The following is a 21,695-nucleotide window of genomic DNA, read 5'->3' on the forward strand; positions in this document are numbered from 1 at the left end:
GAATAGAGTACCAGACTTAGAGTCAGGAAGACCTGAGTTCAAATTCATACTCAGCCATTTGATACTTACTCGCTGTGTGACCCTGAACAAGTCACTTTACCATCACTGCCCCACAAAAAAAGGGAATGCTACAAATTACTTCTAATAAGAAAAGGAGAAATTAAAACACCAAGTGATAAAGCTGACAAAAGATTGTATTCAATACTGAAAAAATTGTGGAAAAAGAGGCCACTGCATTATTGACAGATCATGGGAACTTGTATACCATTCTTGAAAGAGACTCAGAATTATGTAATGATGATGTTTATCCTTCATTCTCAAACATGACCACGACAACAGAGAGGTGGTGCCACGACAAGCATTGAATTGGATTTGAGTAAGGGAGTACTATTCTAAGACAGCAGTCTCACTTTTTCCTCCACAGTCGTCTGGGTCCAATGACCAGATATAAATCAGTACAACTGGCAATAGCCCTGGATCAGTCAAAGTTAAATGACTTGCCCGAGATCACAGAGCTAGTAAATGTCAAAGTTTGACTTAGGGCAGGTGCTCTATCCTGCATCACCCAGCTGACCTAGAATTAGGAAAAGAAAATTATTATTCCAATACTAAGATAATACTTCCATATACCTTTAAGAAGATATTAACAAAAAGGCTCATATTCATTGCATTGTAAGACAATTCTGAGAAATGAGACAATTTACATGAATTTATTCAAAGTGGAGTAAGCAGAAGCAGGAAATCACATATTATATAATCTTACAACAAAATAAATATAAAAGAACAAATAACAACAACAAAAATCCAAATACTATGTAATTATAATGAACAAAATTGGTCCTAAATAAGATATAATAGAGAGTATCCCAAAAGTTTAGCAAGTATTTTAAGTGATTAAAGCTTAAAACCAACATTAAAATTTCTGGAATATGCTGAATACCTTCCAGCTTGAGCTGTAGTGGGTATGTTTGTGGAAGACTATATATATTATAAATCTGATATGTTAGTGAATTTTGATCAACTGCTTTGTTCTCCACTCTTTCTCTCTGAAAAGTTTGGATTTGAGTTCCAACATGGAAATTCCCACATTATATTTATAGAGATGAAAGTAATTATTTTGACTCAGTTTAAGAAATAAACCACTAAATCAAAATATTTCTAGGATTACTAGCATATCTTGGGAAAGCTAGCTAGAACTGATGATTTTTTTAAGATCAAAAAAGAAAGCAAATCATCAGCAGATTGGACAAATGGGAATATATAATAAACAAATAACATGTGCTAAAAACAACAGGCAAATAATGCCACAAAATTGTAATTACAGCAGCATTAAGGTCAAGATCTACTTGGCAAGAATAAAAAGAAACATGTCTTACAGAAGTCTGTTAGTTTTGTTGTTTTGGGGGGTATTTTTAAGTAAAAATATTACTGACTCCTTTTTCTATTTATTTTCTCTGGGTCTACCTCGATAGAGAGCACATGCAAAAGTAATCATGAGCAGTTTCTTTAAAAAACAAAAACCCAAGAAGTAGTAGTGAGCAGCTAGGTGATGCAGTGGATAGAGCACCAGGTTGAGTCAGGAAGATCTGCATTCAAATCTGTCCTCAAACACTTATCAGCTGTATGATCCTGGGCAAGTCACTTAATCCCTATTTACCTCAGTTCTTATCTGAAAATGGAGGGACATTGGAGAAAGAAATGGCAAACTACTCTAGTATCTTTGCAAAGAAAACTCCATGGATTTAGGAACAATTAACTAATGGAATAATACCACAAAATAGTAGTAGACATTTTAAAGTAATTTCTAATAGGTAAATAAGAAAATACATTCTATACAAAACTTTGTTTTCACATTTCCTGAAATATCACTTTCCTTCTTATGTTATACCCTAGACTTCATTAAGTAACTTTTATATTATGATGGGGAAAGGGAGAGAAGGAGCAATTCTATATCATGACAGGGAAAGGGAGAGAAGGAGCAATTCCTCTTTTCCTGCATGAAAAAGAAAAATTATTTCATTTTAACTGCTGAATCTTGTTCTTTGATAAGTGAAAAATAGAATCTTAAAGATGGAATTTCTAGGAAGATAAAACTTTACTCTAAATCAGTCTAAGACTAGACCATTAAGTGAAATAATTCATCTATAAGAAATTCTTAGATACTCAGATTAGGAATATTCAAAGTTTATTACAATAGATGTATTGTGATGAGTATTTCAATACATTAATTATCAATGGTAAGTTGCTTCAAAGATATTCTGTACAGGCATAAATTAAAAGATTTTCTATTCAAAAATAGAGACTAAAGAGTCTCTCTCAAAGCATTCAAATTTCTAATCAATTTAAAACCAATGAAGCTATTCACTTAAAATATGATCATGTTTTGTTTTGGCACTCAAAACTCAAGCCCAGAAATAAGGTCATCCAGAAAAATAAACCTTCTATACCTACACACTCCAAATCAGAGAACTGTTAAAAAGGCTGATGTTGGATACTTCCAAATTCAATGAGTATAAATGTGCAAGGAACAGAATGTTCCCTAAAACAATCAGAACTCAAACCTGATAGGGTTCCTTGGATTGTGCCCAGAAGCATGGTGCCAGTACAAAAGCACAACACAGATAATGTTCCATATAGTCAAAGTCCTTGAGCAGAAAGGTTGATAAATTCTGTACCAGTTGAAGTTTATGGGTCACAGTCAAGGATAACCCAAAATTACACGCACTGCAGTAACTTAATCTAGAAAGACAAAACAAAAACTGCATCCCTTGGGAGTTCTCTATTAGAATGCTGCAATTCTATCCCTGAAGTTTTCACAAGCATGTCTACCTGAAAAGGGAAGTTACATCCTATGGCACCTGCTGTGAGCCACAGGAGCTTTATGAGGCCATTTTTGGGGTTTCTTTAATAATTTATATATATATATATATATATATATATATATACACACACACACACACACACACACACACACACACACACATATACATACATATATATATATACACACACACAGATAGATAGATAGATAGATAGATAGATGGATGTACATATTATACATAAAACTCAGAAGATTCTATTTTGGGTCAAAGGTGGCACCAGCCCTGGAGTCAGGAGGACCTGAGTTCAAATCCAACATCAGACATTTAATAATTACCTAGAATAATGACCTTGGGCAAGTCACTTACCCCCACTGCCTTGCAAAACCAAAAAAAAAAAAAAGACTTTATTTAATGGACCAATAATCATTAATTATACAAAAAAGGTGTTTCAATCACATAAAGACTGTTTTGTAACAAGAATTTTGAGCTTAGGCAATAAATTCTCTTTATCAAAACCTTGATTAAAAGCATCTAATTAAAGTATTTAAAAACTGCTCCTTGAAAATCCCAACAGAAATAAAAAATATTCACATAAATTAACAGGTAGGCGGTGGAGTAAATAAAACAACTACTCTAGACTTACTGAAATATTTTTATGCATTATCTCACTTCATATAACCCTGTACAACAGACAAAAAGGGTATCATTGTCCCAATTTTGTAGATGATAAAACTGAGGCTCATAATTTGCCTATGATCAAATGCCTATTAGTTCACAGAAAAGAAACAAACTCGGGTTTCTTGACTCCAAGTCCTATTCTCTTCCCATTGGTACACAAGATCTACAAAAATGTTTATCAGAGATGCAGGTTGCTATCAGTGAGTAGTACTGACTCTAATGATACTAATTTAAGTTTTTCTATGGACCAGAACAAAAAGAAAAAGTAAAGACTAGTTTTACAAATTACACTGATATAGCTAGTCAAAATGCATGGATATTTGATTTAGATGATAATGAGGTATGATTTAATCTCTTACTATCATTGAATACAATAGAGATATAAAATGAACTAATATAGAGCTCTGTAGTCAGATATTGATTTATTTTGTAGCTGAACAGATTTTTAAAGAACTATTGTTTTGTAAAAATAAAATTAAGTCTCCAAAAGTTGTCTCCAAACCAAAAGAATTTGCCTCTTTTAGAAAATTTGTTACTTTCATTTTTGTATCATGATAGTTATAATAAAAATGATATGGATAAATCAAAAAAGTAAATGTTTATATAATGTTTTATTACAGTCAATCTTTTAACTATATAAATTATAATACTGAGAATTAAACAAAATTTACCTGAAATTATTTTGGATTAATCAGTGCATTGGACAAAGAGTGTAATACCAAAGTTATTCAAACATCTTTGGTCTTTTAAATAACAGGAAAAAAAAGGAAGCGTGGTTTGGGGGGTTTTGATTTTTGATAAATGTGAGGGAAACTTTTTCTCCTTGTAAATCAAGAACTTCATATATGGAAACAAAAGCTCTGAGTGATGAAAACACCAAGTTGATTCTGTGGTTTTCTAACTTTTCCTATTGCACAAAAAGCAAATCATCAGAATCAGTTAGAAGGAATGATTACTGAACAAGGAATGAAAACCTTGGTTAGTTTAGATTTATACACAACATATATTACTTGTGTCAGTGGACAGCAGCACTATTAGTGAAATGCTCTCTGAGAACCCCACGTTTCAATCTAATCTCCCCATGACTCCAGTGTTCTTGAGCTGCAGCCTAAACTACCCCAATGTAAAGTCTTTAATACCTCACCACCAGTCTTAGTTCAGGACCTTGTTCCCAAATTACCTTCAAAGTCAGGCATAAACTCTAGATCTTAAATCTATTCTACAAAAATCAGTAAGAATTTCTCCTTATTGGTTTGATGCTAGTTTTCTAACTCAGAATCCAACAAAAGTTCTCCCTTTGAATAAAATATTGATTCCTGACTAAAGTTTGAAGATAATGAACAAATTGTAGTCACCCCACCATCATCAAATATTTAATGATACTCTCATTATACTCTCAATGTCTTCAAGATTAAGTGCTTACTATGTACAAAGCACTTATCTGGCTTACTTTTCTCATTAGCCAATTTCCTCTGCCATCTCTGGCTCTGTTCGACCCACTTCTTCCCTATTTTTGGCCACAAAACTATTAAATTTAAGACCATAGCATTCAAGACTTGTCCCTACTTCACCTTCACATTTCTAATCTCCCTAAGCATTTAAAATTAGTCAACAATAGGTTTTATTTCAGTCAACAAGCACTTGAAATATGAAGTGTCAGTGATGCAAAGAAAAACAAAAACAGACCCTTGCCCACTTTTAAGGATTTCACAATCTAGTTTTTAATTCTAAGGGCAGAGGAAGGACAAAATGTAAATAAATAGTTACTTAAAAGATAAAGAATAGATGAAAGGCTGATGAAGGACACAAGTCTAAGTACCTAGGGAAATAAAGGCTTCATGCTGAAGGTGAAATTTAAGCTGCTTCTTGAAAGAAAGCAGGGGTATACATTTTTTTTTTAATTTCCATTTGTGTGCATATATCCAGACTCTGCCTAGATCAGCATTACTGGGATAAAATTAAGATTACCCTATTAACAATGCAAAAAAAATGGGAATTTTGCATTATTCATTTAACTAGGATTTGGGGAATCCTAGTTACTTGAAATAAATGATGTAATAAAGCCTCAACTAACCATAATTAAAATAACTCAAACTGTCATTTATTCACATGCCATTTTTAAAAAGAAAAGAACCAATTTACAAGAAAACAATTGATCACATTCAGTTACAGTTTCAGTTACATCTTAGGACCATACTCATTCATGTCAATCTCTTATATCTAAGAAATATAGTAAATAATAAATAAATTTCAGAAGATAATGGCACTATAAAACATTCAATAATCCAAAATTCATCTTTAGAAATATATATCTAGAGTTGGGAAGAAAGATCTCAGACACTATCTAGTTTAACCAAGTGAAAATCTGAAGACCAGAGAAATAACAAGACTACTCAAAGGGTCAAAAAAGGCAGTAAACAAGGCAGAGAAAAAATCAAAATTAGATTCTCCTAATTCTAATATCTATACTCATTCCTACCCCACTACATTGCTAAGGAAAGAGATCTGGAAGCCAAATACCATCCCTGACACTAAGTGCAATTAGACTGTTCTGGGATTTTAAATTTTCTATCTTTTAATTCCTTATTTTCCTCTTTTCATTGACATCAAGTATTTCCTATTGAATAAGGCTGGCAAGCATACCAACACATTTAAGTAAGATTTTCAACTACAATGACAAAGTTAATCTTCTACTGACCAAAAAAATAAAACTGGTCATAACACTTGATATAAAAACCCATTCATGCCCTCTCAAAGCTGATACTGTAAATAAAACATATTATATACTCTTTTGCCTTAAGAAAATGAATCCATTAACTTTTGTTTGATATGAAAATTAATTATACATATTATACAATAGTGGTTTCATGTCTTTTCATTTTTCTATCTCCTGAATACCAGACTGCCATGCGTCATTTTTCCTGTTTACTGTATCTATCTATAAATCCTCTTCCATTCTAGTTTTATGAGAATAATTTAAGAAGTCTTTTTAATACTGAAAATATACCAAGTGCTCACAAATCTGGAGTGCTTGAAATATATAAAGCATTTTCTATGTATTACTTCATTCAATCACCACCCCTTTGACAAATGAGGTTTTGTGAAGCTGAGTGATTTGCCCAATAAACAGGAGGCAAACTTAGCCCCAGGCCTTGAGACTACCAAGTCTCAACTTTCCACTTCAGCACAACTACCACTATCCAAGGGAACTCACAGGTGACTTTTGGCTTAAGATTTTTTAAAAGTTGTGGGAGGGTAAGGGAAATGTAACATGTATTTTTTTTAAAAGGCTTAATTTGATTTCACTGCTTCTTGGTGGATTAAAAAAAAACTATGCTAAAATGTCCTTTCTTTCCATTAAGAACAAAGAGAGGGAAAACATTCTCCATTATTTTTCCTTCTATTACAAGCACTGATTAAAAAAAACAACAAAACACTGCTCACTCACATTTCTATTAAAACCATTTGATCCTATATAACTGTTACTATATCTTAACTAAGAAAATGTCAGTATTTCCCACCTCTTCTAGTTTTACACTGTGATTATATTCATGTCATCCAGTCTTTGGTCCTTTATTTAAAAAGCTCTCCTATTCATACCTGTGGAGAATACTAGACAAAAAAGAGTTATTGCAAAACTACTAGGGGGAAGAAAAATTCATTTTAGCTAAATTTCACATTTTGTGAGTACTGGAGCTACTGTCTTTTTATGTAGACAAATCTTACTCACAATAGAAGCATAGCATGAAGGCTAAGCTTGTTGTGCAAGAAAAAGGGAAATAGTCATAGAACTAAGCTTTCTTTGTAAAAGTCCATAGATGTTAAGGATTATTATTAATGATTACTAATTAATTATTACATTAAGTAACTTTGAGAAATACAAAAACGCTAAATTTTTCAAGTTTACTTTAAGGTAAGAAAGGCACTGTGAAATTTACTATTTCAGATATGTTTACCTAAGTAAAAAACAAATATAAATTTCACTGGGACATTTGGCAGACTAATAAATAAATAAAAACCAGAGGCAGAAAAACAGGTCAGTAGGTGTACTACACTACCGAGATATTGAGGCCAGTTTATTTCATCTGTCTAAAGTTTCGTGTAATACACATACTCAGCTTCAAAGGTCTAATTATTTTCTTGCCTGTCAAGTAAAAGTCACAATTTGAAAATAATTATCTCTGTAAATAAACTACACAAGACTTTCACAAGGTTAAAATAATTAAGGATATGCACATACATGGGTGTGTAGATCAGCAAGGCTCAAGAATATCATATAAAATCAGAATCAAAACAAATACACAACTTATATTTCAATAAAACAAACAAAAACATAAAAATGACAAACAATTCTTATATTTTTCAGATGAATATTAAAGCAATATGTACATTTTACTTAATAATGATTCTAATTTTTTAAGAAATAAATGCAATTATTGGCAGTATGTAAAAGAAAAATCTATTCATGATTCTGTTCTTAAACATTATGTACAAAGAGAAACAAAAACCCTAATTGTTGTAACAGTTAATGGCAATAGAAACTTCTTCAATAACAAAAATCAATTTGTCTTCGTATCTTGAATCCTGAAAACTGTTAAGTGTTCATTCTAAAAATACTAGTTTCTACTCTTAACAAAGGTAAGAGGTTCACATGCTATTCAATATTTAGAAAATAGTCAAGGGAAAATAATTTCAACACTTAAGGTTACAATGACAACACTGTTCATTCTAGCTGATGCTCAGATATATTTAAAGACTGTTTAGAATGTAAGTTTTATTATAGCTGCAAGTTGAATAAGTAGATTGAATATAACTCCTTTCCAAAAACCTTTGATGTAATTTTAGAATTAGAAGATTCTCTCCAATCCATAGAATGTTTTAATTTTACCAGTTAAGAGCCATTATATTTATGTTTATATTTAAGAAAAACTATATTGTTTTAAGCACTCAAAACCTCTAATACCTGAATTCAAAGTTTTAAATCTCTCCTGACAAATTTCAGGAATGATAGAAAAAGAATAAATGAAAAAAGTTTTATTTCTGTTTCTGAAACAGAACCCTTCACCACAAATTTTTCTAAAAAAGGTAAGCTATTTACAAAGTCAAAATACTTGGCTATTTAAGTACCAAGAATCTGCCTAATAAGACAAAATTTCAAGATAAAACTAACAAACCTGGCAATGCAGGGGAAAGTTCATTGTATCCTCCAAATGAAGCATTCCGGACAAGCTTTCGGCCATCAATTCGTGGAGGAAATACAAGAGACGAAACCCCAGTACAGGAAGAAAACCTACGTCGCTGTGGACTCTCCTCTTTCATGGCTTAGAAGCTCTGTTTAAGATATATGCTCACACTGGAGTCTAGTTAGAACAGCAGGGTAGCAACGGTAGCCTTTTCCTTTTACGTTCTAGTGTAGTACAAACAAAGGACGAATACACAACAGCAAAGGAGAAGGACCAGATGACTGTCAAATCAGCAATAAACAGAGACAAGAATAGAGAGATGGATGGAAAAAGGCATTAAAGCCGTGCTGCTGCTTTTTTTCAAATTAATTGATAAACAGGAAAGGCTTCTCCCTTCTATTTCACATTTGATCACACTTTCGATTGAATTGCTGCTTGCTGCCTTAGAAACACAAAACAACAGTCATTACTTAGGGATTCAGAATACAGTAATGAAATCAATTTCTCTTCTCATTTGAAGAACTGAAGGCTTACTTCACAGTCATTATGTTTTAAATCCCCTCCCCCTTTACCCACATCTCCCTATTCTTTCCCTAAGAAGCTTTTTTCTACAGCAAATATAAAAACAGAACATGGTTTGTATTTTAACAGATACTTCTAGAGGTATATCTAATCCACCTTTTGTTTCAACCATAATTAAAAATTCATAAGGAAAGCTATTCTCTTAAGTACCATGTTCCAAAGACATCATCAACAGAAGCAGTGAACATTTAGTTTCAGCTTTAACAGAGATAAAAATGTGAATGGCAATGTTAATACTATTGAATCAATTAGAGATTAAAATGACCTTACTATAAGATTGCACTTCATAAGAAAGGCTCCCTTAGAAACAGATTTTACTGAGATATAAACTAAAATTCTTCAATGTATCAAAACATTTAGCATAAAATCAACTACCACTGCCTTTTATTTAAAACTCTCTATACATTTGCTTTTTTAGAGCTGCTTTCCTAATAAAACTACAAAACTATATTATATTTTGAACTGGTTAATGGGATGCCTTATCAGTTACTCTGCTAGTAAAGCAAATAGGAAATCGATGTTTACTAGCAATCTAAGGCAAAACCTATTTTGACAGCTTCCCAAATAACTTTAACTGTCAAAGAAACTACCTAACTATCCAAAATCTGATAATTATACCTTAGCTAACCTTAGCTTTAGACAAGTATTCTGCACCTATTTACACCCTTTTGTTTGATCTGATTACAAGTCCTCCCACCTGATAATTAGCACCCAGAGAGCAGACAGCAGCTCATTCAGCAACTATCACTTGTCAAGGTTTTTCTAGTCCTCCCTCAAAATGAAGAGTCCTTCCCTGCTGTGCATAAACTTTACTGCTATCTACTTTATCTTAAAAGACAACAGAATTCCCATAAAACTTTCTAGCACTATGGTCCCCCTTTGGCAGTTTGGTGAAACCTATGAACCTCCTCAAAACAATGTTTTTATATTTTTAATATAAAATGTATAGGACTGCAAAAGAAAACAATATTGAAATACACTTGACAAAATATTGAGTCAAGAACTGCTGAAACAAAACATTAATGACAACTAGAATGCTATACATTGAAGGGAGTGGGGTAGAGATGGGAGGGATAAGAGGAGGACTGGGAGAATGAAGGAATTCACTCTTACTATAGCAATCTAATAACTTCTAACTTACAAAAAGCAGGGAAGATAACTAAGATAAAAAATTCTAAATAGTTTCTCTAGTTGGTACCTTGGGGGGGGGGGGTTGATATCATAAATTTATTTCTGGCCCCGCATAAGGAGAGAAGTCAGACAGTCTTCTACTTAACAGCAGACAAAAACAATACCTACTACAAAACACAATGATAATTTCACAATGGTTTAAAGCATAATGGGTAGAAAATATAAGGCCAATGAGAGATACACTAAAAAACAGAATGGAGGAATTAAAAGTCAATACCTACATGAGACAAATAGTAAAGTCAAGAGATTGGAAAAAAACAGAATAAGACACAAAGTCTCTACTATCAAAAGAATTGACTTAAAAAACAGGTTAAGGATAGATAGAAAACTACCCCAAATCTATTAAAACTAGAGGGTATGCGAGGTATAAAATGGATATTTTGATTATATTACATTAAAAAGTTCTTATACAAATAAAACCAAAGTAAAGCCAAGATTAGAAGGAAAGTAGAAAACTGAGATTTTCATAGACAGTCTTAGATAAAGGACTCATTTCTCAAAAATATAAAGATTTTTGTCAAATTCATTAGAATATGTCATTCCTCAAATGACAAATGGTCAAAGGATATGCAGGTAATTTTTCAATGATGAAATCAAAAATGTACAGAGGCAGCTAGGCAGCACAGTGGATAAGAACACCAGCCCTGGAGTCAGGAGGACCTGAGTTCAAATCCAACCTCAGACACTTAATAATGACCTAGCTGTATATTAGGCAAGTCACTTAACCCTACTGCCTTGCAAAAAAAAAAAAAAAACCCACCTATACAGTTACATTTAAAAAAATGCTCTAAATCGGGGCTGTTCAACCTTATTTTTTAAAGTTTTTATTGAAACAATAGACAATATATTTTGATTTGCCATTTTAGTGAGAGCTCTGCAGTAGCTCAGCTTTGTTTACTAAAGTATTTAGTAAACCTACATGGGGCTGCATTTTGGACAGCTCTGTTCTAAATCCTAAATTCCTTTTTTTTTTTTTTTTTTTAGATTTTTGCAAGGCAAACGGGGTTAAGTGGCTTGCCCAAGGCCACACAGCTAGGTCATTATTAAGTGTCTGAGACCGGATTTGAACCCAGGTACTCCTGACTCCAAGGCTGGTGCTTTATCCACTGCGCCACCTAGCTGCCCCTAGCCCTGTTCTAAATCATTGTTGACAAGAGAAATGTCAAGTAAAACAGCTTTGGAAAATCTTACAAATATCAGATTGGTTAAATATTGGATGTCTGTCAATTGGCATTTCACTTGACACATTGTAAAATATGACTGTGATAGAAAACTATTGCTTATAAGAAATGATGAGCTTAAGAAAAACAGTACTGATGAAGATGTTATCCACCTCCAGAGAAAGAACTTATAAATTGAAAGTATGTCCAGAACAGTTTAACACACACACACACACACACACACACACACACACACACATATATATACATAGGCGTATACACATTAATCTATATACATACATCTATACATATGTTTACATAGTACATGTGTATATATTTGTTATTTAATTGTAGCTCTGGGGCAAGATGAAGAGGCAGAAAATTTAAAAAGAATATAATAGAGAACAAAAGAAAACTTAGAAAAAAGCACAGAAAAAGCTGATAACTATAAAAAATGGGTAATATTATTGAATAATTTTTTAAAAAGTTAATAGGCTGAAATATAAATCGATGATTTTATATTGAATGCTCTCTGTTCTGTAATGTACATAGAAATACTTTTTTCCTCATTTTTTTATCTAAGTTTAAACTGAATATTTTTTTAAAAGAGGAAAAAAAATCAAAGGGTAAAGTAGAAATTGAGAATCTAGCAGTCACTTCCTGAGAGAAAGTCTAGAAAATCAAAGACAAAATCTAGAATTTCAGTCACAAAAAGAATAAGACAAAGAAACAGAAAGAAACAATCCAAGTTCCAAGGAAACACAAGATTAAATTGCAATTAGCATAAATTACCAAAAAAACTTAAAATATTCCAAAACAGAGATTTAAGAAGGCTTAGAATGAAGAAATAATTCATTTTGCAAAACTGAATGTAATCCTAGAGGGTATACAAAGGATCTATACAGAATAGAGAACTTTCAAGTATCCTCAAAGAAAAGGGAAAAAGCTGGGTAGAATCACTGAAATACAAAATCAGGAGACAAGAAAAAAATGTAAAAAAATCTGAGCCATAAGAATGGGTCAGATGCTTATATCTTAACACGAGGAGGAAACAAATGTTCCCTTCAAAATGCCACTGGCTTTTCGGAAAGCAAAGGTAATGAAATTTCAAGGTTCTATTTTGCCACAGAGTAATACTTAATGACAAACATATATATATATATATATATGTATGTATATGTATGTATGTATGTATGTATATATAAAGTTTACTCAAAAAAGTTTACCTGGTAATTTTTCTAACTTAAGATTTTCTTTCCTAAATGTAGAATTTAAACATTTTTGAACATCCTTTTATAATTCTAGGAAAAACTTCTGGATTAAGATTCTGATTTCCTGTTATGCTCAAAATATAATATATTTGGAAGTAAGATATTTATAAAGATCCTAAGTCGAAACCGTTTCCCAAATCTAAGAGGTAGATTTACAACATTAAAGAAAATTTTGTACAATATACATAAATGACAAAGTCACAATGTAATTTTTTTCTGTAATATAGTAGTAAGTACACCATGGCAACTAATGTTGTTTCAAGTTTAAGCAAGCAGTAAGCAAAGCTTCTTTCTGTATCACCCTGTCAAGTCAAAGCACCATATTTCAGAAATATAGAGCTAGAAGTAGAATATAGAATACAGAACCTAGAATACAATTCAAATCCCTCATTTTACAGATGAGAACTGAGGTACCACTTAGTGAATTTCCCAAGGTCAAGTCAAAGCACCATATTTCAGAAATATAGAGCTAGAAGTAGAATATAGAACCTAGAATACAATTCAAATCCCTCATTTTACAGATGAGAACTGAGGTACCACTTAGTGAATTTCCCAAGGTCACTCACTCACTGTCAAAAGTCAATATCTTACTTTTAGTTATGAGTATTATAAATGAAAACAAATGAATAACTGGCCATTTCTGTCTTTGCCAAACTAGAAAGTATCATAAAATTATTTTTAATATATTATAAAATGTTGCAAGGTGACCTGGTGGATCCTCCTTATCAGAAAGATAAGAGTTCAAATCCAGCTTCAGACACAAACCTGATGTGTCAGATCACTGGATAGATCACTTAACCTCTTCAGCCTCAGTTTCTTCATCTATAAAATGGACATTATAATGGCACCTACCTCAGAGGGCTATTTTAAGAACCAAATTAGATAATAAATGTTAAGTTCTATATAAGTTTTCCCCATTTCCCCTTTATTTTCAATGTCTTTAGCTAATCTACATTTTCCATAGTGGTTTCCATGCTATCTCCCTCATTAGGGAGCAGGATCTGTCTATTGCCTTTTTTATGTTCTCTGAGCTTCAATAGATTGATTGACTGACAAGTCTTACAGAATTATCTTAATGCTAACTATCCTCATCCCATCAACACTCCTGCCACCATCATGGGCCTTCTTATTGCCATTCTTAATCAGGGAGCATTTCCCAAATCCTGTCCCTGCTTGCAGATACTGAGCAAGGTCCTTCAGACCTCAAGGAGCTTCCATTCTCAGGACTTGTCCTCTAATTCAGGACCTCATCAGCTTTCATCTGTACTAGAAGAACAAACTCCTATGAGGCCCAGTTGCCTCTAAACCAGACTGCAAGTACCACAGCCAGTCTAATCTTCTTGCACAGTCTAGTCGTAAGACTATAAAACTTTTAACTGGCTCTGGGCAGAACCAGCCAACCAGGGAAGAGGGTCCTTCCAGGGTGAGAAATTCAGATGATAAGAGCTTGGAGGGGGCCAAAGTTTTCAGCACCTAAGAAAGCAAATCTGGAGAGTCAGGAGTAAAGCTTGGAGTAAAATGAAAACTAACTGGGGAATCGAAAACAGGTGGGATCCTACTTTCAAGTCACAAAGACGGGCCAAGGTGTGGCTTCCTTTGCTCTGGTTTTGTTGGCTTTAAAAAAAAAAAAGAAAACAAAGCAAGGGGTACAGGCATATATTAGTAAAGATATAACAGAAAGGGAGGAACTTATTATTTGATACAAGCAGGATACTGGAGAAAAATGATTTACAAACATAGAGGAAGGGGTGGAAAGAACAAAAAAATAGAACAAACTAACATTCAGAAAAATCAAACTGGAAATCAAAACAGTAAAACACTCAGGTACATAGGTGCACACTCACAGATGCAAATATATACACATACTGATTTGATAAAATTAGGAGTTCATTTTTAAGAACCTAAGATTATTTTTAGATACTCTAAGTATTTTAGACTACAGATAGTTCCTTGAGGGTAAGAAAGGTCTTGTGTGTGGGTGGGTGTGTCTTCCACCAACATATTACTCTTACTTTTATGTAGCAACTGAAAGAGCCAGAATTGATTATAAAGTAATTACACATTCTGGCCAGTCCTCTTAACAACACTGCAGCTTCCATACCAAACGTGTTAAATGAGATGCAGACATAAGAGAATCCACATTCTAAATGTACAATCTAGCACTGAAAAAAAGGTTAAAAATCATTTAAGTATACAATTTGAAGGAGGAAGAAAGTCAAACTACAAAGATGATTAAATCAATCACAAAACTGATAATCAAGTATTTATAGAGCAATGACTAAGCACAGGGCTTTAAGATAAACACCTCTTTATAAAATATTCTGCACTAAAAGGAGGTGGGAGGGATTACGTTGACCCAGCAACAGCAAAACAAGTCTCCTTACAGTGCACATAGCTCATAAAATAAGAAAACCATTCTCTATCTCTGGCAGTGCAGGCTAAGTAAACAAGTCTATTAAATAATTTATAAAAGAACATAGAAATTAAGAAGGAAGACAGTGACCTTTGCTCCACAATAGAAATCTGTACAAAATGGTTCTTCATCCACTCCCATCCCTTTGAAAAGAGGAGAGGCATGGAAGCTGCTTAAGCTAAAGTATATTTAAGTCTCACTGATGATAACACAGTATGATAGTTGTAAAACACAATCTTATTATCCTAGAGTTACAAGTTACACATTACCAACATTAAATGTGATCAATATAAATGCTTTTCATAACACAAAAAACAAAAGCCAACAATTTTCAAGCATATCAAAAATATTTTACTAAATAATATTTAAAGAAAAGTTAAGTATTCTTCTATATTTTAAGTTCCCTCCCAACACACACACACACACACACACACACACACACACACACACACACACAATATACCAGAAGTACAATACTCAACTAAAAATATTAGGAAAATTAATTACCTTTGTGGAACACCTTACATTTACAGAACTTTTTTAAAATTTGTAAAGCATTTTCAAACATTATGACATTTAACTTCAAAATCCAAAGACTTTTTGACAGCTAAGATAACCAAAATCCAGATGACTATTTTAGAGCAAAGTCAGATTGAATTAAATTCAATCTAAACATCTCAAAAGAGAATTAACTCAGAATCCTAGTTAGGTATTATTTCCCAAGGCAATACAGACAAGGGGGTAGAGTTCCTTTTCCTACTACTTCCAAGTCACTAGTAGTAGATGCTTTGACTTGACTTCTCTAGCAAGGTAGGAACACTAAAAATGAGGACATATTAGCCATTTGGAAACTGACTAAAATGTCCTAAAAAATAGACAGAAATTGTCCATAAATCAAAGTTTTAATTTACAAAATGAAAAGTCATACATGAGTCAATAAAGACAAATAAGGCTTTTATGAATTGTTGAAGAACTGAAATAGCAAAATCAAGAAAACAATACAAAGAGAATAATTACAATAGTGTAAACTGGAAAGAACAAAAAAATGAAAATGAATGAATGTTGATTCATAATTATGATAAACTTGACCCTTTAAAGGAAAATAAAAATGCACCTTCTCTGTAGAGAACTACAATGAGGGTAGAATAGAATACCAATAAAACAAGATCATAAATCTAGAACTGGAATGGAAGAGACTTCAAGGTCGTAAAGCCAACCCCTTCAATTAATAGAAAAAAAAACTTAAGCCCAGAGCTATTAAGGTGGGATTTAAACACTGTTCTCCTGATTCCATAGGAATGTAATTTTTTAAAGTTTCCAAATTTACTTGAGGAGGAAGCTTAAACTATAATGGCTAAAATTAGTGCATGTGTTCAATTTTTCAGTACCATGGCCAGTCTATCCCACTCTAAAGTCCTGGGAAATGAAAATTTAGGAAGTAAGGAATGGAATAAGAGACTCTGAGGAAAAAGATAAGCAAAAAGATAAAGAACTCTTGAGGAAAGAATACTATAAGGATTTATTGGCAACTGGAAGGCCTCCTATTTCTGTTAATCATCAGCAAACTTCGTTCCCTGGTTATCCCCTTTCTTTTTCTTTCATAGCTGAAATGCACTCCCTCCTTCTCTGCATACTTAGAATTCTCAGCTTACTTTAAAGCAGAACTCAGATATCACCTACAACTAGGTCTTTCTTGACAATCTTCCCTTTCCTAGAATCATTCATATTCTCTCCTTCTTAAGTATTATTTTCAAATTAGTTATTGTGATCACAATTTGTATCCAGTACAATATATTTTCTGAGCACAGGGATTATTGCTTATTTCTGTATCTAAGTGTCCAGCAAAATGCCTTGAGCACAGAAAGAACTTGAAAAATAAGGATAAAGGTAGGAGTGACTTTTATGCTATGGATCCTGAGAATGTATGAATGCTTCTAAACTAGAGTTTTTTCCCTGTTTATGAAGTATACAGTGTAAGGACTTTGTTTTTACTGCTAATAACAAGAGGGAAATGAGAGTAGGGGGAGCAGGGGTCCAGCTACCTCATGCCTCTGAACTGATAAACTTCATGATCCATTTCTAATTCTAACATCTTGGGGTCCTGATCCTTTTCAAATTACCATTAACATTCGTATTTATTTGACAGGGATCTCAATTTCAATTGCTTAAAAAACTAAATTTTATTCAAGCTATTACCTACTAAAAATTCCCTGCCCAAAAAGTCTTGGAGATAACCTCCTTTTATGAAGAAACAATGGGAGCTCTTTGGTTGGTTTATATCTGTATTTCACTGTATGAACTATCTTTTGTTCCTGCCTTAGTAAAAGGGTTTTCCTAACTTTATATCTTTCCTTTACCCCCCATCATATACCTGCTTTTACATTACTCTGTATTTTTTGTTATTTTATTAATGAGTTAAGGCAAAAAAAGTGTAAAACTTAAAATTTAGGGTTAAAATAAAATGACAGAAAACGTAAGTTAGATAAAGTTTATAGCTTTACAATAGCTAAGACATTTTTAATACATATGTCTTATATACATAAATGTTACCTTGATCAATTAATTCTCATGCTCAATTACAACCAAGACTACTAATCTCCAAGGTACCAAGTTATAGTACAGGCTAAATATGGTTTTGTTGGTTTCACTATTGATTCTTAAGTTTTATCAGGTAATTTTCTTTTGCTGTTCAATGAGAATTTCCAAAGTTAATAAAAGGAATTAACAAACAATTTAAAAATTAAAATAACTGACTTTAAAAAAAGCAATTTTAAAAATGTTAATGTATTAAAAATTCAAACTTTAAAAAGGAACATTTTAAAATCTATTTTAATACATGTGAAAGAAAAAACTTTAAAAACTTTAAGTTTATCATACACACAAAAAAAAAACAAATCTTTTAAGGAATAAAAGTTTAATACTTATTTATATGCCAGTAGCATTATTCACAACTAATTTTTAAAAAATTCAATGTGATTGATTTTGTGTATATCTTACCTAAGACAGAAGAATTACTTCGGTTCATGAAGAAAAGTGATTTCTTGTTTTGGTTTTGTCTAATGTTGAAGCTAATGAATGTGCTCTGTATATTTCACCTCATGTTTTAGAGGTAATGTTTAACGTTGTCACTCTAGGGATTTGGCATAACACCTTCAGTCATGTAGGCTTTGTTTCAATGATAGTCACCTTTAATTCTGCAATTGTTTTTTCTACTTTGAAAACAGATCCCAAACAATCCTTTTTACAATTTCATCAAGAATGTCAATGAATATCAATGAATGGGGCAGAGGGGGTAGGAGGAAGATGGAGAGGAGAAACACAAATAATCGATTTTATGCAGACATGAAGAAAAGTACAACCACCTGAGATAAGATCTAATTATTATTCACAAGGGATAATGTATGAAACTATAGCTCAGCTTCATTTTAAAAACAACTAAAGAATCATATTACTGAGTTGTGAAAGTTGGATAAAAAGAATATTTTGTGCTATTTTAACCCACATAGCCAAAAAACAGTACTTAGAAAAAAAGCTTACATTCGAAATAAAAGCAATGCACTACAATTTTCTCCTATCAAAAGAAAAATAAAGGACAGCAGAAGTATTATCTACAATATTTTGACAATGATGACAAACATAATGTGTATTGAACACTCTCTAAAAGCTGAGCAGTAATTTAATCCAAAGATTCTGAATCATTTTTGTAGCAACAAATCCTGTAAGTAGTCTAGGCAAGTCTATCTAGCCTTTTTCAGATAATAATGCTTTTAAGTGTATAAAATGCACTGGATCAGAAAGGAAACCAATTATATTGAAAAGAAATATTTTCCCCCCCATCCATGTCCATGATCTCCTAAATCTATCCACAGACTTAAGAGGTATTGTTTCAAGGATGGGTGGGAAAAGAAGGGAGAAGTTAACAAGTTATTTGTCTTCTCTTGGCGAAGCATTCAAAATATGGTAGACTCAGATAACTAAGATGTAAAAGGAATAACATCTTAGTTAAGATAGTAATAATAGTCAAGAAAGTATTAAACCATATTTAGAGCTTAAAGAATGAAGAATAGGAATCTATCCAGTAAAAGCAAAATATGTATGTAAGTGACTAATCCTACACTTCAATCTTTTCCATTGAGTTTATACATCCAATAAGATTATATGATTGATACTCTCTTAAAAAAAGGTAAGAATGGCAAAAGCAGACCATATTCTGGAGTAAAATTAAACAAAATTTTTAAGAATGGACAGTTATGTGGAATCCATTATCAAAAAATGTTCAGAAAGACCACCTGGAGGACATAACACAGGAATGATGAAAATTCCTAAGTATTAATAAAACATATGTATGGGTTACAAAAAAAAAGTAATTGATATTATAATTCCCTCCATGAAACACCATGATTCAGTCATCATCAGTCACACTCAGATAACATATTTTTTCTGTTGGTTCCCTGTCTCTCATTTATTACATGGTCACTCTGTGTAAGATACAGTTTTGGACATCAGAAGTTTATATAGAGATGAATACAAATGTGCTGATTCAAAAGAGGTTAAGATAGTTTCCATTTACAAAGGATCTTAAGGCTAGCAAAACTCTTCAGATGCATTATATCACTTCACAAATGTAGAAAGGTAGTATACAATAGTAGAAAGGGAGTACTATTATTCCCATTTTACATATGAGCAAACTGAGACTCAGAAATCAGGTAATTTGCCCACGGTCACATAGCTGGACTTGAATGTAGGATATCTTGACTGAATATACAATACTCTTCACTCTGCCAGGTTAGAATATGAAATGAGAGTTTTCCTCTAATTTGGAAATAAAATATACACAAATAAACTAAAATAGAAAAATATTATTATCTATATCTACAATAATTTGTATTTAAAAAGGACATGAGGTTTGATATATAGAAGTGGAACTAAGGGTAAAGAAGGCAGGGTGCAAATAGATCTCACCCTGGACTCCTGATTTATCCAGTGTTTTCACATTCACCATTTAGTCTCAAACATTATTTAAGGTCATTATTTATTATTTATTTTTATTGGACCATCCAGTTCTGTTGAACCATAGATAAACCACTGTACTTAACACCTGAGGAAGGAAGTTCAAGTATCAGTGCTATCTATCCACCCAGGCCAAGTTCATCCACTAGTTGGAATTATGGGTACAAAAATATGAATCCGTCATCACATTTATGTCTGTTACAGTCATATGCAAAATATTAATATCTACAACTTTGTTATTATGTAGAAAGGAAGGCATATTTGTGAGAATACACATCACCCACAGCTGACAGTTTATATCAGAAACACTTTCTCATCTTGAGAATGGCAGTATTTGCTTAATTGCATCCTTCTAAGAGGCAGCACATGTGATAAACAGAGCACAAGAACTGGAATTAGAAAAAGTGATTAGGTTCAAATCCAGCCTCAAATATCTATTAACTATGTGCCTCTGAGTAAGCAACAAACTTAGAAAACAGGCATCACACTAGAATCTATTTCCCAGGATTATTGTGAGGATCAAGAGAGTGTATATAAATATAAGAACTGAAAAATAAAAGAATTATACAAATTGGAGTTACAATAATTATTACTGTTGGTATTCCTCCAAATGACAAATAGGTGAGACTATTATGTACAAAATCTATAATCTCTAAACCAAATCTGTTTGCTTTGTTGGAAGAAACACTGAATTTGGAAAGGAACTGGGTTCAAATCCTGACTTGGTTCCCTATTGACCATGTGAACTCATATCAATCACTTCATTTCTTTAGCCTTCAAACTCCTCACCTAGCATTGAATCCTATGAGTCTAATAAGCCAAACTGAAATTATGGGAAACTATAACTCTCCACTTCTTTTTTCAAAAATTGTCAAAGAAAAAAATGAATTACTATTTTTGCAAATAAAAATAATAGCTGATACATATAGCAATATGAAGTTTGTGCAGAACCTTAAAAACAATGTCTTATTTGATCCCAACAAGAACCATGAGATGTAAGTGCTATTATTAGCCACATTTTTTTTTAGAAAATTATAACTATGAGAGTATAAATGACTTGGTCATGATCAGAAAGCCAGATCTTCCCAGCAATTCAATACATTATCTATTATGCCCTACTCTATTACCATGAAAGTATGAACAGATCTATCTTTGAAAAAATCCATATCATAGGAAATGGGAAAAATAATATAAGACTAAAGAAGGACTAGTGTTGTCTCAGTTTTCAAAAAAGGGAAATGAATAGAAACTTCAAACCATAGACCAGTCAACTTAACCTGATTTCCTGGGAAAATTTTCAACATAATCATCAAAGAAATACTGTGAAATATTTTTAAAAAGGAAGCAATCATCTGTCTAGTTTTATCAGAAACAAACATTACCAT

General features: G+C 32.4%; 1 protein-coding gene across 14 annotated transcripts in view; it reads right to left on the reverse strand.

The window, feature by feature from the left end:
- Positions 1-21,695, reverse strand: part of OSBPL8 (oxysterol binding protein like 8) — a 192,673-nt gene that overhangs the window by 66,303 nt on the left and 104,675 nt on the right. For 2 of the 14 annotated variants that reach the window (XM_074226469.1, XM_074226465.1), the window contains exon 1: positions 8,675-8,907. The exons of the other annotated variants lie outside the window; for them this stretch is intronic. In XM_074226469.1, coding sequence (XP_074082570.1) covers positions 8,675-8,819 — 145 coding nt within the window. In that variant the 5' untranslated portion in view covers positions 8,820-8,907. Of the gene's footprint in view, positions 1-8,674; positions 8,908-21,695 lie in introns of those variants that run through there. 14 annotated transcript variants of the gene reach the window in all.

The sequence above is a fragment of the Macrotis lagotis genome, chromosome 2, assembly GCF_037893015.1.
Source record: "Macrotis lagotis isolate mMagLag1 chromosome 2, bilby.v1.9.chrom.fasta, whole genome shotgun sequence".
Classification (NCBI taxonomy): Eukaryota; Metazoa; Chordata; class Mammalia; order Peramelemorphia; family Peramelidae; genus Macrotis; species Macrotis lagotis.